Raw genomic sequence first — 15,733 nt, 5'->3', positions numbered from 1 at the left:
ACTTGAACTTGATGAAGGCCTAGGATGCCTGGGAGGGATTTTTCTCATCCCTCCTGCCCTATCCCAGTCTTTCCTAGCTGAAATCCTGGAATACCTGGAGACTTTCCTTCTGCTCTCCTACCCTCTTCTGGGGATGGCAGACTTGCACTCTAGGGAGGCATGTCTGGGGGGCCCTCTCTCAGCCCTCTTTCCCTGCCCCAACTTTTGGTGTGTGATCCCTGATACTTGGAGAAGAGCCATGGGAGTTCCTTGGGGTTAGAATCTGTCATGCCAGCACACGTGTCCACTCATGATCGCCAGAGTCCTACTGGCCTCATATCTGTACCTCTGGCGGATTCCTCTTTCTCCTACTGTTCCACCAGGGATGACAGCATTCCTGGGTCTCCTCTGTCTATGAAGATCTCATCATTTTTTTTTTTTTTTTTTTACTTTATTTAGATTTCTTTGTCTCCTCAGTTCTTTTATGCGTCTTAAAAACCATGATTTTGTAGCGTATCCAGCGTGTTTTGATTGTTAGGGTGGGAGCCATGGTTTTTTAGGGTTTTCTACATCAAAACAGAAACAGAGCTGTCCCATAGGGGTTTTAATTTGCACTTTCCTGTAATTATTAAGGTTGGGCATTTTATTGGCCATTCATATTACTTCTGTAAGATGTCCATGTCTTTTGCCCAGTATTCTGTTAGACTGTTTGTCTTTATCTGATTAATTCTCGGGAATTCTTTATATAGTCTGGATAGAAATCCTTTGTCAATTATATGTGTAGTAAATATTTTACCCCAGGTTGTGACCGATCTTTTCATTTATGGTGTCTCTTGATGAATATAATTTCTTGAATTTAATAGAGTCAAATTTATCATTCTTTTCTGTTTGGGTTTGTGCTTTGAGAATCTTATTTAATAAATCTTCTTCTATCCCATAAAGATATCCTTTTATACTTCTATAAGTTTTAAAGTTTTCCTCTCTTGTTTGAATATCTGATTCATCAAGAATTGATCTTTGTGGATGAGGTAAGGTAAGGATCCAATAGTTTTCCTCCAAGTGGACAACCACTTACCCCAGCACCATTCATAGAATGACACAGCCTTTCACCTGGGATGCCATCTCTGTCCCTTGGAAAGTTTTCATATATTCAGAACTTGTTTCTGGGTTCTCTATTCTGCAATATCGCTCCATTTGTCCACCCCTTCACCACTACCCCATAGTCTTAACTGCTTTAATTCCAAGGTATCTTGATATATGACAGGAAACGTCCCCTCATCCTGTACTTCCTGTTCAAAATTGTCTTGTTTTCCTGGCCCTTGTTCTCAACTAGCCGAGTTCCATTAAGATCCTGTTGCAATTTTGATTGCAGTGGCATTGAATCTATAAATAATTTGAGGAGATATGACATCTTTACAATATTGAATTTCCTCACTCATAAACAAGCCATTACTTTGTGTTTATTTAAGACTCCTTTAATATCTGTCAACAGAATCTGAAAATGTTTTCCCATAAATGTCTTGCACATTATTTTCAAATTTTAACCCTAGATGCCTTTATATTTTGTTGTTATTAAAAATATCTTATGGTTAAGTTTTGTTGTAGGTATAAAGAAATGAAATTTCTTTTAAATAATATACACAGGATTTTTGCTGTTGTTGGGTGCCATTGGGTCGGTTCCAACTCATAGCGACCCTATGTACAACAGAACAAAGCCCTGCCCAATCCTGCGCCATCCTCACAATTGTTGCTATGTTTAAGTCCATTGTCGCAGCCACTGTGTCAATCCATCTCTTTGAGGGTCTTCCTCTTTTTCTCTCACCCTGTACTCACCAGTCATGATGTCCTTCTCCAGGGACTGGTCCCTCCTGATAACATGTCCAAAGTACATGAGACAAAGTCTCACCATGCTTGTTTCTAAGGATACTCTGGTCGTACTTCTTCCAAGACAGATTTGTTCATTTTTCTGGCAGTCCATAGTATGTTCATATTCTTTGCAAACACCATAATTCAAATGCATCAATTCTTCTTCAATCTTCCTTATTCATTGTCCAGCTTTTGCAAGCACATGAGGCAATTGAAAAATACCATGGCTTGAGTCAGGCACACCTTAGTCCTCAAAGTGACATCTTTCCTTTTTAACACTTTAAAGAGGTCTTTTGCAGCAGATTTGCCCCATGCATTACATCATTTGATTTCTTGACTGCTGCTTCCATGGGTGTTGATTGTGGCTCCCAGTAAAATGAAATCCTTTACAATTTCAATATTTTCTCTGTTTATCATGATGTTGCTTATTGGTCCAGTTGTGAGGATTTTTGTTTTCTTTATGTTGAGGTGTAATCCATACTGAAGGCTGTAGTCCTTGATCTTTGATCTTCATCAGTGTTTCAAGTCCTCTTCACTTTCAGCAAGCAAGGTTGTGTCATCTGAGTAACTCAAGTTGTTAATGAGTCTTCCTCCTATCCTGATGCCGTGCTCTTCTTCATATAGTCCAGCTTCTGGCATTATTTGCCCAGCGTACAGACTGAATAAATATGGTAAAGGGATACAACCCTGACACACACCTTTCCTGACTTTAAACCATGCAGTATCCCCTATTCTGTTCAAACGACTGCCTCTTGGTCTATGTACAGGTTCCTCATGAGCACAATTAAGTATTCTGGAATTCCCATTCTTCACAATATTATCCATAATTTGTTATGATCCACAGAGTCAAATGCCTTTTCATAGTCAATAGAACACAGGTAAACATCTCTCTGGTATTCTCTGCTTTCAGTGACTATGACATCAGCAATGATATTCCTGGTTCCACATCCTCTTCTGAATCTGGCTTGAATTTCTGGCAGTTCCCTGTTGATGTACTGCTGCAACCATTTTTTAATTATCTTTAGCATGATTTTACATGCATGTGATATTAATGATATTGTTCAATAATTTCCACATTTTGTTGGATCGCTGTTTTTTTGGAGTGGGCACAAATGTGGATCTCTTCCAGTCTGTTAGCCAGGTAGCTGTCTTCCAAATTTCCTGGCATAGACCAGTGAGAAATTCTAGTGTTGCATCTGTTTGTTGCAACATCTTAATTGGTATTCCATCAATTCCTGGAGCCTTATTTTCCGCCGGTGCCTTCAGTGCAGCTTGGACTTCTTCCTTCACTACCATCAGTTCTTGATCACGTGCTACCTCCTGAAATGGATGAACATCAACCAATTCTTTTTGGTACCGTGACTCTGTGTATTCCTTCCATCTGCTTTTGATGCTTTTCCTGCATCATTCAATATTTTGCCCATAGAATTCTTCAATATTGTAACTCAAAGTTTGAATTTTTTCTTCAGTTCCTTCAGCTTGAGAAATGCTCAGCGTGTTCTCTTTTGATTTTCTAATTTCAGATCTTTTCACATTTCATTATAATACTTTACTATGTATTCTTGAGCCACCTTTGAAATCTTCTGTTTAGCTCTTTTACTTCATCATTTCCTCTGCTCACTTTAGCTATTGTACATTCGAGAGCAAGTTTCAGAGTCTCTTCTGACATCCATTTTGGTCTTTCTTTCTCGTCTTTTTAATGACCTTTTACTTTCTTCATGTATGATGTCCTTGATGTCATCCCACAACTCATATAGTCTTCAGTCATTAGTGTTCAGTGCATCAAATCTATTCTTGGAATGGTCTCTAAATTCAGGAGGGATATACTCAAGATGGTATTTTAGCTCCCTTGGACTTATTTTAATTTTCTTCAACTCCAACTTGAACTTGCATAGGAACAATTGAAGGTCTGTTCCGCAGTCGGCCGCTGGCCTTGTTTTGACTGATGATTTTGAGCTTCTCCATTGTCTGTCTCCACAGATTTAGCTGATTTGATTCCTGTGTATTATATCTGGCGAGGTTCACGTGTATAGTCACAATTTATGTTGCTTAAAAAAAGGTATTTCCAATAAAAAAGTAGTTGGTCTTGCAAAATTCTGTCATGAGATCTCCGGCATTGTTTCTGTCACCAAGGCCTATTTTCAAAACTACTGATGCTTCTTGTTTCCAACTGTTGCATTCCAGTCACTAGTTATTATCAATACATCTTGATTGCGTTTGATCAATTTCAGACTGCAGAAGTTGGTAAAAATCTTCAATTTCTTCATCTTCGGCATTATTTTTTGGTGTGCAAATTTGAATAATAGTGTTAACTGGTCTTCCCTGTAGGCATATGGATATTCTCCTATCACTGACAGCACTGTATTTCAGGATAGATCTTGAAATAGTCTTTTTGATGATGAACGTAATGCCATTCTTCTTCAGTTTGTCATTCCTGGCATAGTAGACCATATGATTGTCTGATTCAAAATGGCCAATACCAGTCAATTTCAGCTCACTAATGCCTAGGATGTCAACCTTTATGTATTCCATTTCATTTTTGACAACTTCCAATTTTCCTAGATTCATACTTTGTGCATTCCAAGTTCTGATTATTAATGTATGTTTACAGCTATTTCTTCTCATTTTGAGTCGTGCCACCTCAGCCAACGAAGGTCTCGAAAGCTTTACTCCTTCCATGTCATTAAGGTTGACTCTACTTTGAGGAGGCATCTCTTCTCCAGTAGTATTTTGCGTGTCTTCCAACCTGAGGGCCTCATCTTCCTACAGTGTATCAGACAAAGTTCAGCTGCTATTCATAAGGTTTTCACTGGCCAGTTTTTTCAGAAGTAGACCACCAGGTCCTTCTTCCTAGTCTGCCTTAATTTGGAAGCTTCAGTGAAACCTGTTTAGCACGGATGACCCTGCTAGTATTTGAAATACCGGTGGCAAAGCTTCCAGCATCACAGCAACATGCAAGCCACCACAGTATGACAAACTGACAAACGGTGGCTATTTTTGTTAGAACCTCTTAATTCTAATAATTTGACTGTAGATTCTTTAGAGATTTTTTTTTTATAGACAGTTGCATCATCTGTTAATAAGAAGAGTTTGGAGTTTGGTTTTAAGAACTTGAATCTTTTTTACTTTCATTCATTTTCTTGCCTTACTGTGCTAGATAAGAGAATAGATAACCTTGTCTTAACCTCAATTTTAAAGGAAATACTTCTAACAATTCACAAGTGATTTGAAGTTTGCTGTGAATTTTTTGTATGTACTCTTTTTTTATTTCCTTAACAAAGTCCCCTTCTGTTCCCAGCCAACATTTTTGTTTCTTTTTAAATCAGAGATGCAGGTTGAATTATCTTTGGCCATCTTTCCCCTGCTGTTATCCCAGGACTGCAATCCCCCAGCTTGTGTGTTATTGACCCACCAGTGTTGAAAGTATCGTCTACAGTGTGCTTGATGAGCTCTAGCATGTCCTTGTCTCTGGATCCTCATAAATCCCCTCTGAGGTCTACAGGCCAGATACCGCTGCCCGTCACAGACAAGGAGACTGAGCCTGCGAGTGGAGTGAATTGCTGAGGGTCAGATATCTGAAAATAGCGCAGAGTTTGGATTTGAACTCAGAACTTGTGACTGCCAATCCTGAGCTCTTTGCCTATTGCCCATTCTAATCAGCATGTTTTCCACCACCCATTTGTCAGTATATCCTACTGTGTTGACTTGTGTATTACTGTGATGCTGGAAAATACCAGCTTAAAATACCAGCAGGGTCACTCATGGTGGACAGGTTTCAGCAGAGTTTCCAGGCTAAGATAGACTAGGAAGGAAGGCCTGGAAATCTACTTCTGAAAACCAGCCCATGAAAATCCTATGGATCCCAGTAGAACATTGTCCAATATAGTGCTGGAAGATGAGCTTCTCAGGTTGGAAGGCACTCAAAATACACAGTGGCTGTAACAGTGGACTCAAGCATACCAACAACCATGAAGATGGCTCAGGATAGGTCAACATTTCGTTCTACAAGGGATTGTTCATAGGGTTGCCCTGAGTTGGAACTAACTTGAAGGCAACAAACAGTAACATGTTAATCTTTTGTCTGTTATTTCTTTTATCACTTTCTCCTGGTCTGTTGCTTATCTTTTTACTTGGTTCATTGTGTCTCTTCTGTGTAGGAGTTTTCAGTTCTGGGTAAAATTATATTTACCAATCTCTCCTTTTATGGTTTTTGCCTTTTGGGTATTAAGAAGTTTTTATCAACTCCAACTTCAAAGCATATTAGCCTATGATTTTTTTCTAACGCTTTTATAGTTCTCCCTCCCTTCCTTCCTCTCTCAGTTTACATTTAGTCCTCTGATCCACATGGAATTTATTAATTTTATAGAGATCAAATTTTAATTTTTGTTCCATGTGGATAATCAGTTGTTTCCAAACCACTCACTGGGTATTCCATTTTGTCCCCACTTACTTGAAATGCCATCTTTAAGAGTCCTTTCAGGAATTTTGCTTCTGTTCTCTTGATCTATTTGATAACTTTGGTGCCATTACCATTCTAACTACTATAGCTTTATAATATGTTTGCTGTCAGCTAGAGTAAGTTCCCACACCCCTCTTTTCTTCTTTTTAAAAAGTAATTTGGCTATTTTTACATGGATAACCTGCCATATGAATTTTCTAATCAGCTTGCCAAAATTTATGAACAATTCTTTTGGAATTTTGATTAGGATTGATTGAAATTGTAGATCAATTTAGAGAGATTGCACAGTTTACAATATTGAGACTTTTAGTAATTTCTTACATTTTTAGTATCCTCTAAACATTCTACGTATGAGTTAATACCATTTTTAAAAAACGTATGAACATATAAGAAATTTAGAAGACAGTAATCTGACCAACAGACTGGAAGAGATACATAATTGTGCCCATTCCAAAGAACGATGATCCAACAGAATGCGGAAATTATTGACCAATATTATCAATATGACGTGCAAGTAAAATTATGCTGAAGATAAAAACGGTTGCAGCAGTACATCGACAAGGAACTGCCGGAAATTCAAGCCAGATTCAGAAGAGGACATGGAACCAGGAATATTATTGCTGATGTCAGATGGATCCTGGCTCAAAGCAGAGAATATCAGAAAGATGTTTACCTGTGTTTTATTGACTACGAAAAGGCATTCGACTGTGTGGATCATAATAAATTATAGATAAATTGCGAAGAATGGGAATTCCAGAACACTTAATTGTGCTCATGAGGAACCTGTACATAGACCAAGAGGCAGTCGTTTGAACACAATAGGGGATACTGCATGGTTTAAAGTCAGGAAAGGTGTGTGTCAGGGTTGTATCCCTTTACCATATTTATTCAGTCTGTACGCTGGGCAAATAATGCCAGAAGCTGGACTATATGAAGAAGAACATGGCATCAGGATAGGAGGAAGACTCATTAACAACTTGAGTTACTCAGATGACACAACCTTGCTTGCTGAAAGTGAAGAGGACTTGAAACACTTACTGATGAAGATCAAAGATCAAGGACTACAGCCTTCAGTATGGATTACACCTCAACATAAAGAAAACAAAACTCCTCATAACTGAACCAATAAGCAACATCATGATAAACTGAGGAAAGATTGAAGTCGTCAAGGATTTCATTTTACTTGGATCCACAATCAACACCCATGGAAGCAGCAGTCAGGAAAGCACAGTACGTATTGCATGGGGCAAATCTGCTGCAAAAGACCTCTTTAAAGTGTTAAAAAGCAAAGATGTCACTTTGAGGACTAAGGTGTGCCTGACCCAAGCTGTGGTGTTTTCATTCGCCTCATATGCATGTGAAAGCTGAACCATGAATAAGGAAGATCAAAGAAGAATTGACACCTTTGAGACTGTTGAATATACCATGGACTGGCAAAAGAATGAACAAATCTGTCTTGGAAGAAGTACAGCCAGAATGCTCCTTAGAAGCAATGATGATGAAACTTCGTCTCACATACTTTAGACGGAGGGACCAGTCCCTGGAGAAGGACATCATGCTTGGTAAAGTAGAGGATCAGCGAAAAAGAGGAAGACACTCAACGCGATAGATTGACACAGTGGCGGCAACAGTGGACTTAAAAATAACGATTGTAAGCATGGCACTGGACCGGGCAGTGTTTAGTTCTGTTGTACATGGGGTCACTGTGAGTCAGCACCAACCTGACAGCATCTAACAACAACAACAACATGAACATACAGGAAAAAGGACTGTGGGACATACACCAAATCAAAGCACTGCTCATTTCCTCCAAATCTTTTACTTATATTCCCTTTCTAATCTCTAATTTTCTTTCTTTCTTTCTTTTTTTTTTTTTTTTACTGTTTTCCTAATCAGATTTAGCTGAGATTTCTCCGTTTTTATTGCTGTGTTTTTCTGCTCCCCTCCTCACTCCAAGGCTACTGGATTTGATTCCACCAATTTTCTGTTACTAATTTGTATAACTTTGTTTTGATTTTATTATCTACCCCTCCAATGTTTTTGTATTCCTCTTTGGTCTTTCTATAAAATCTTAGATGGAATCCATAAATTATTTTTCTTTCTCTCCTTTTCATGATAAGAGGACTAAAGGCTATGAATTTACCTCTGAGTACAGCTGAGGCCACATCCTATGGATTTTGAGTACACCATAGTTGGTGGTGTTGTTTTCATACATCTTCCAAGTAGCCCTTTCAGCCTGTTTCTGGATTCCTCTTCCCACCCCATAGCTACTTGGATAGTTGGTTGTTCTGAGTCCATCCTCCACATTCCTAATATGGAGGCCAGGTTTCTTTGAGTCGTCTAGGCCATTTCAGATTTGCCTTCACCTTGATGAGGGATGCCTACTCTGCCATTCAGTGCTTCCTGAGACTCACCAGAGTTTCATAGGTTCAGGGTGGAGGGTGAGATGCTGTGTGAGTGCTCTGAAAAACACTAGAGAAATACAGGGAGGTGGCTCCTCCTAATAGCCCTGAGGGCTTGTGGGCATCGATGGAGCTCAGGTTTGTTTGTTCACAAAGTATTCAATAAATACAAAGAATGTGCTCGGAAAATTACAGGCTTTGTGGAGAGTTCCTAAGAAGTACTTTCTCATTCCTACCTGGGGAGCTGTGAGTTTCTTTGCAGGGCATGTGTGTGGGCGGGGGAGGGGTGGTGCGGAGCATGGAAGGTGTGTACACAGAACAGTCAGAAGGCAGATTCAGGAGCGAGGACAAAGGTTACCTGCCCAGATTCAGGAGTGACGTCCAGGTGGCTGCCCAGAGAAGCCACGTGGCACAGCCGGAGTGGGGTGGCCTCTGTCCAAGGTGTCTCATGACCCCCTGCCCAGTGGCCAGTGCCCAGGTGGCACCGCTCCACTGGGGCAGGAGGGCTTCCCCATGGCAGTCCCCACTCCATATGCCTGTGCTTGGGTTTCAGATGCCGAGCACACTGATGCCAAGATGCTCACGGGCCTTCCAGGGCAGCTCATTGACACCGCGTGCAGGGTGTGCCAGGCCTACCTGGGGCAGCTGGAGCATGAGGACGTTGATGTCTCCGAAGACGCCACTGAGGACCTCACTGAGGACGAATGGAATGACCTGACCCAGCAGTACTACTCCCTCGTCCAGTAAGAAACACCCCGTCAGAGCCCTTGGGGTACACCGCGTGTCAGTGTGTCACTCAGGATGGGGGGTTCAGGAGTGGCCCAGGAAACTGCAGCCTGTGGAGCATCTGGGGTGCCCGTCTGGGCATTTGGGGTGCCTGTCTGAGCATCTGGGGCTCCCAAGCCTCCTGCTAGCCAATAGGAGGGTAATATCCCCCTTGGGGGTGCCTTTGGGTAACAGCCTGATGCACCTTCCAAACCCCTTTAGCATCTCTTATCTCATTTGAGCCCCACACAGCCCTATGAGACAGGCAGAGCAGGTAGAACGCATCCCATTTTACAGCCAGGCCTCCTGGCTCGCTCTGGGAAATCGGCAAGGGGCTGGCAGCCGCGATGCTTGTTCCCAGACCTCCTGGCTCCTCTGCTTCCATCGCTCTCGCTGCCCTGGAGGTCCAAAGGCTGCCCAGCCTTTCTTCCCCTCTCCTGAGGGCCAGGGGTCTAGCACCCCCTTCCAAGAGGCCAGCAGAGAGAGGAGCTGGGGCCGAGGGGACACAAGTCAGAAAGTGGGGCCATGTTTCTGAGGCTCTGCCTGCATCCCACACACACCACCCCAGGTTGTTCCTCCAGTACGGCCTCCTTCTGAACTAATCAAGCGGTTTTCCTCCTTTTCATTTTTACTGAGGTTAACATAGATATGGTAAAGTGCACAAAGTGTACAAAACATGCTTGGCCAGCGTGATGAGATTTTGCATGTGTGCTCCCCTGTGTACTTACCATGCCAATCGAGATATAGTACATTTCCAGCCCTCCCTCTCCGGGCCCTCTCGTAGCCCTTCCCTAGCAGAACCCCTGGTAGGCCACCTCCATCTTGATTCCTACCACCGTTGTCTTGATGGAGTCGTGCAGTCTGCACTGTCCGGCTCGTGGCTGTTTGGCTAGACAAGCCTGTGAGAGCACCCCCGGGTGCACGCAGCAGCAGCCTGTCCTTTCCATTGCTGTGTGGTGCCCATTCTATCAAGATGTTGTTATTGTTTTTGTTGCCATCAAGTCAGCTCCGACTCACGGCGACCTTATGTACAATGGAACAAAACGCCGTCTAGTCCTGCCCATCTTCGTCATCATTGGTATGTTTGAGCCCATTGTTGTATCTATGGTGTCAATCCATCTCCTGGAGGGTTTTCCTCATTTTTGCTGACCTTTTACTTTACCAAACATGATGTCCTTTTCTAGCGAATAGTTTTTCTTGGTGATGTATCCAAAGTGAGCCCAAGTTTTGCCATCCTCTTTTTTGGTTTGTTCTTCTGGCAGTCCACAGTCTATTCAGTATTCTTTGCCAACACCATGGTTCAGACACATTAGTTCTTCTTCTCTCTTGCTTTTTCATTGTCCAGCTTTCACACGCATTTATGAAGCGATTGAAAAGACCATGGCTTAGGTTAGGTGCACCTTAGTCTCCAAAGTGACATCTTTTCTTTGTAAAACATATGCCCCAGTTTATTCACCTGTTCCGAGGTGGGTGGGCACGTGGGTGACTTGCAGCATTTGAGCAGCTTTGAAGTGGTTGTGCAGACCTACGCTCTTGACAGCAGTGGGCGTGCTCTGTGTCACAATCCCAGACAGTGCCCGGGACTGCCATCCTTCCATCTTTCCATTCCGGCCATCTCGTTGTGGTTTGAGTTTGCATTTCTCTGATAACCAGTGATGTTAAACATGGTTTCATATGCTTATTGGCCGTTTAGCTATTTTTGTCTTATGAAGTGCTTGTGCAAATCCTTCTCCCATTTTAAAATCAGGTTGATCTCTGTCTTAGTGATTTGTAAGAGTTCTTTGTATGTTCCTCATACAGTCCTTTGTTGGATATCTGCGATAAGAATCACTTTTCTCCATCGATGTATGACTTGTCTTGTCTTTTTACTCTGTTAATGGTGGGTTTTCTTTCTTTTGTTTTTTTTTGTTTTTTGTTTTTTGTATTTTACATAATACATTTTTATTGTAGTGAAAATATACATAACAAAATAATTTTTACAGGTACAATTCAGTGACGCCGATTACCTTCTTCAATTAACGGTGTTTTTTATGAAGTCCAGTTTATTTTCATTTTTCTGTCATAGTTGGTGCATTCAGTGTCTTGTTTAAGAAGTCTGAGAAGATGATATTCTGTGATTTTCTCTAGAAAGTTTACTCTTTTCCTTTTCATATTTAGCTTTTCATGACTCATCTTGAATTAACTGTCGTGAGAGTAAGAAGTAGGGACCAGGTCCTTTTTATATACAGATATTCACTAAGGATAAAGAACAAATATGAATTTTCTTTAGACTTGTGTCTGGCCCAGCACATGATCTGTTTTGACAGCTGTTTGATGTACACTTGCTAGGGGGTGTGCTCTGTTCTAAAAACGTCAGTTAGGTCAAGTTCATTGATAATACCATTCACATCTACATCCTTACTGATCATTCTGTCTGCTTGTTCAAGAAGACGTCAAGAGAGTTAAGTAAAAATCCTCAGCTATGTGTGAGGATTCTCTGATTTCTCTAATTCTGTGAGTCCCTGGGTGGTACAAACAGTTTGCACTCGACTACTAGGCAAAAGGTTGGCTGTTCGAACTCACTCAGAGGCACCTCAGATAAAAGGCCTGGCAATCTACTTTCGAAAGGTTACATCCTTGAAAACCCTGTGGAGCAGTTCTACTCTGCATACATGGGGTCACCATGGGTCGGAATCAACTAGACAGCAACAACATTTGCTTAAATGTTTTGATGCCATGTTATTCGGTACATCCAATTTTGGATTGTTTTGTTTTCCTTTGATTGAATCATTTTATCATTATGAATGTCCTCTTTAGTTCCATTAATACTTCTTGCCTAAATTCTACTTTTCTGATATTAGCTTTCTTTTGGCTAATGTTTGCAAGGTGTCTTCCCCCCGCCTCCCTCACCATTTACTTTCACATTAGTGGTGCCTTTATATTTAAAGTGGGTCTGATACAGAGGGCACATGTTGATGGCCAGGTCTTGTTTTCGTTGTCCGATCTTACAATCTCCTCCTGATCTTCATTGGACTGTTTGTCTCACGTCTCACATGGTTTTGGTTCCTCTATTTACTTATTTATTTTTATTGTGCTTTTGATGAACGTTTACAGAGCAAATTAGTTTCTCATTAAACAGTTAGCACATATATTGTTTTGTGACATTGGTTGCCAACCCCATGATGTGTTAACATTCTTCCCTTCTTGACCTTGGGTTCCCTATTACCAGCTTTCCTGTTCCCTCCTGCCTTCTCATCTTTGCCCCTGGGCTGGTGTGCCCATTTAGTCTTGTTTTGTTTTATGGGCCTGTCTAATCTTTGGCTGAAGGGTGAACCTCAGGAGTGACTTCAGTACTGAGTTAAAAGGGTGTCCAGGGGCCATACTCTTGGGGTTTCTTCAGTCTCTATCAGACCAGTAAGTTTGACCTTTTTTTTGTGAGTTAGAATTTTGTTCTACATTTATCTCCAGCTCTGTCCAGGACCCTCAACTGTGATCCCTGTCAGAGCAGTCAGTGATGGTAGCCGGGCACCATCTAGTTGTGCTGGACTCAGCCTGGTGGAGGTAGTTGTGGTCTGTTAGTCCTTTGGACTAATCTTTCCCTTGTGTCTTTGATTCTCTTCATTCTCCCTTGCTCCAGATGGGGTAGGACCAGTGGAATAGCTTAGATGGATGCTCAACAAGCTTTTAAGACCCCAGATCCTCTTTTTATTTTTTAATGATTCCTTCTTTTTGTGAAATAGATATTTTTAGCGTATCATCGTCTTGGTTGTTCTTTCTCTACTGTGTTTTTGAGTTGTTTTCCTAGTCCTTGCTGAAGGGATTACAATATGCATCTTCATTTATCAAAATCTACTTCAGATGACTACTAACTTAATTCCGGTAAAATATGGAGACTTTGCTCCAGTATAACCCCATGTCCTCTCACCTCCTTTGTGCTATTATTGTCCTATATGTTACGTCTGTGTATGTTACAAATTCAACAATCCAGTGTTATGACTTTTGTTTTATGCAGATATATGGCTTCTAAAGAATTTAAAAGACTATATATATATATACATATATATATATATATATATATCCCAAACCCACTGCCATCGAGTCAATTCTGACTCATACCGACCACATAGCATAGGGTCTCCAGGGTTGTAAATCTCTACAGAAGCAGACGGCCACATCTTTCTCTGGTGGAGCCGCTGGTGGTTTTGAACCATCAGCCTTTGAGTTAGCAGTTGATCACTTACCACTGTGCCACCAGGGCTCCTATATATATGAAGCCCTGGTGGTGCAGTGGTTAAAGTGATTGTGTATCAACTGTGTATGTATCCACATATATATGCATATACATATATATAGTCTTTTAAATTTACCCTCATATTTACCCTTTCCTGTGTTCTTCATTTTTTCCTGTGAATTTAAGTTACCATCTGGTGTCATATCTTTTCAACCTGAAGAATTTCCTTTAGTATTTCTTCTGCCATCTCAACTCTGCTATTGAATCCTATAGTGAATTTTTTAGTTTAATGATTGTACTTTTCAACTCCAAAATTTCCATCTTATTCTTTTTAATAATTCCTACATTATTGAAATTCTCTATTTTGTTTAGTCATTTCCATCATAACCCATTGCCATCAAGTCAATTCCAACTCATAGCGATCCTATAGGACAGAATAGAACTGTCCCATAGGGTTTCCAAGGAGCAGCTGGTGGATTCAAACTGCTGACCTTTTGGTTAGCAGCTGAGCTCTTAACCACTGCACCAGCAGGGCTCCATTTCCATTGTAAACCGAAAAAACCAAACCCATTGAGTTGAGTCGATACCAAATCATAGCGACCCTATCATACATTCCTTTAATTCTAATTTAAACATGGTGTCCTTTAGTTATTTCAACATATTTATAATAGCCAGTTAAGGACAATACCTGGGGACCCTCAGAGATATTTCCTATTGACTGCTTTTTTTCCCTGAGTAGGGTCACACTTTACTGTTCTTTGCATGCCTCGTAATTTTCTTTTGAAAATGGGACATTTTAGGTAATATTACTGTAGCGAGTCTGAATTCTTATCCCCCATCCTTGAGAGTTTTTTATGCTATTTGTTTGTTTAGTAACTTCCAAATCTGTGGAATCTGTTTCCCCTGTGTTGTGTGGGCACTATTGTCTCTGCTCAGTTTTAAAAAAATTCTTATGTTTGTTCTTATGTTCCTAGGGTTGGACTCTGTCTGAATAGCTTGGTAGTTAGGCAATGATTGGTCAGCAGTTGTGCTCAAATATCCCAATCCATTACGGTTCCACTCACTGACAAAAAATCTATTGTGGGTTGGGGAATGCACTCAAAATTTAGGACGTTTCCAAGTCTGTGCAAGATTTTACTTTCTACTGTGCCCTCTTGCATCTCCTCTGTGTATGCATGGAGCCTTCCAATCAGCCAGCAAGGTGTGGAGAGCTTATCAAAGGCCCTCTATGGCTGTCTCATTTACTGAATCTGTCTGTTAAATTTCTGTCTAGTCATTTGGTCCATTGCTTCCCTCACTAGCATTGACCCTCTCATTCATTTGCCACCAAGATTGCTATTGCTACACACAATTCCACTAAGCATAGGATTTTTGTACTCTGCTCCAAATCAAGTGAGCCCCTCCAGCAGCAAAACAGCTAATTTTCAGAGCTTTTCCACCATAATTAAACTACTGTGCCGACCGAAGTGCACGAGTGTGGGAGAATAGGAAAATGTCCTGGCAAGAACACCACAGATTCCCACTATTCTTACCACAGGTCCCGTACTTCTTCATGAATAACTGCTTCTCAATTTTTTGTATGCATTTGTTTGACTTTCAGAGGCCTGAAATGATTATTTTTGACAATTTTGTCCAGTTTTATCTTTCTTTTATGGGAAGAAGATTTGCTGAGCTTCTCACTCTGCCACACCAGAAATCTTGCCTCTATTTTTATTTTGCCTTGGTCATTGGTCATAAGATTCCTTCTGCATGCCTAGTAATTTTCCACTGGAATACTGACATTATGTACTGGTTGCGCAGTGGTTAAGAGCTCGGCTGCTAACCAAAAGGTCAGCAGTTCGAATCTACTAGCTGCTACTTGGAAACCCTATGGGGCAGTTCTACTCTGTCTTGTAGGGTCACTATGAGTGAGAATCGACTCAACAGCAATGGGTTTAGTTTTTTCTTTTTTTGTAAAAAACCCATTGCTGTTGAGTCGACTCCAACTCATAGTGACCCTAAAGGACAGAGTAGAACTGCCCCATAGAGTTTCCAGGGAGCACCTGATGGATT

At 41.0% G+C, this 15,733-nt stretch overlaps 1 protein-coding gene across 1 annotated transcript in view; it reads left to right on the top strand.

Annotated features, from left to right (window-relative positions):
- The window catches only part of TTLL8 (tubulin tyrosine ligase like 8), a 44,074-nt gene that overhangs the window by 13,348 nt on the left and 14,993 nt on the right, over positions 1-15,733 (top strand). Inside the window, exon 8 of the mRNA XM_012556577.1 lies at positions 9,260-9,449. Coding sequence (XP_012412031.1) covers positions 9,260-9,449 — 190 coding nt within the window. The remainder of the gene's footprint in view (positions 1-9,259; positions 9,450-15,733) is intronic.

Source organism: Trichechus manatus, unplaced genomic scaffold, assembly GCF_000243295.1.
Source record: "Trichechus manatus latirostris isolate Lorelei unplaced genomic scaffold, TriManLat1.0 scaffold00069, whole genome shotgun sequence".
In the NCBI taxonomy this organism is placed as follows: Eukaryota; Metazoa; Chordata; class Mammalia; order Sirenia; family Trichechidae; genus Trichechus; species Trichechus manatus.
This window is presented reverse-complemented; position numbering and strand designations above follow the sequence as displayed.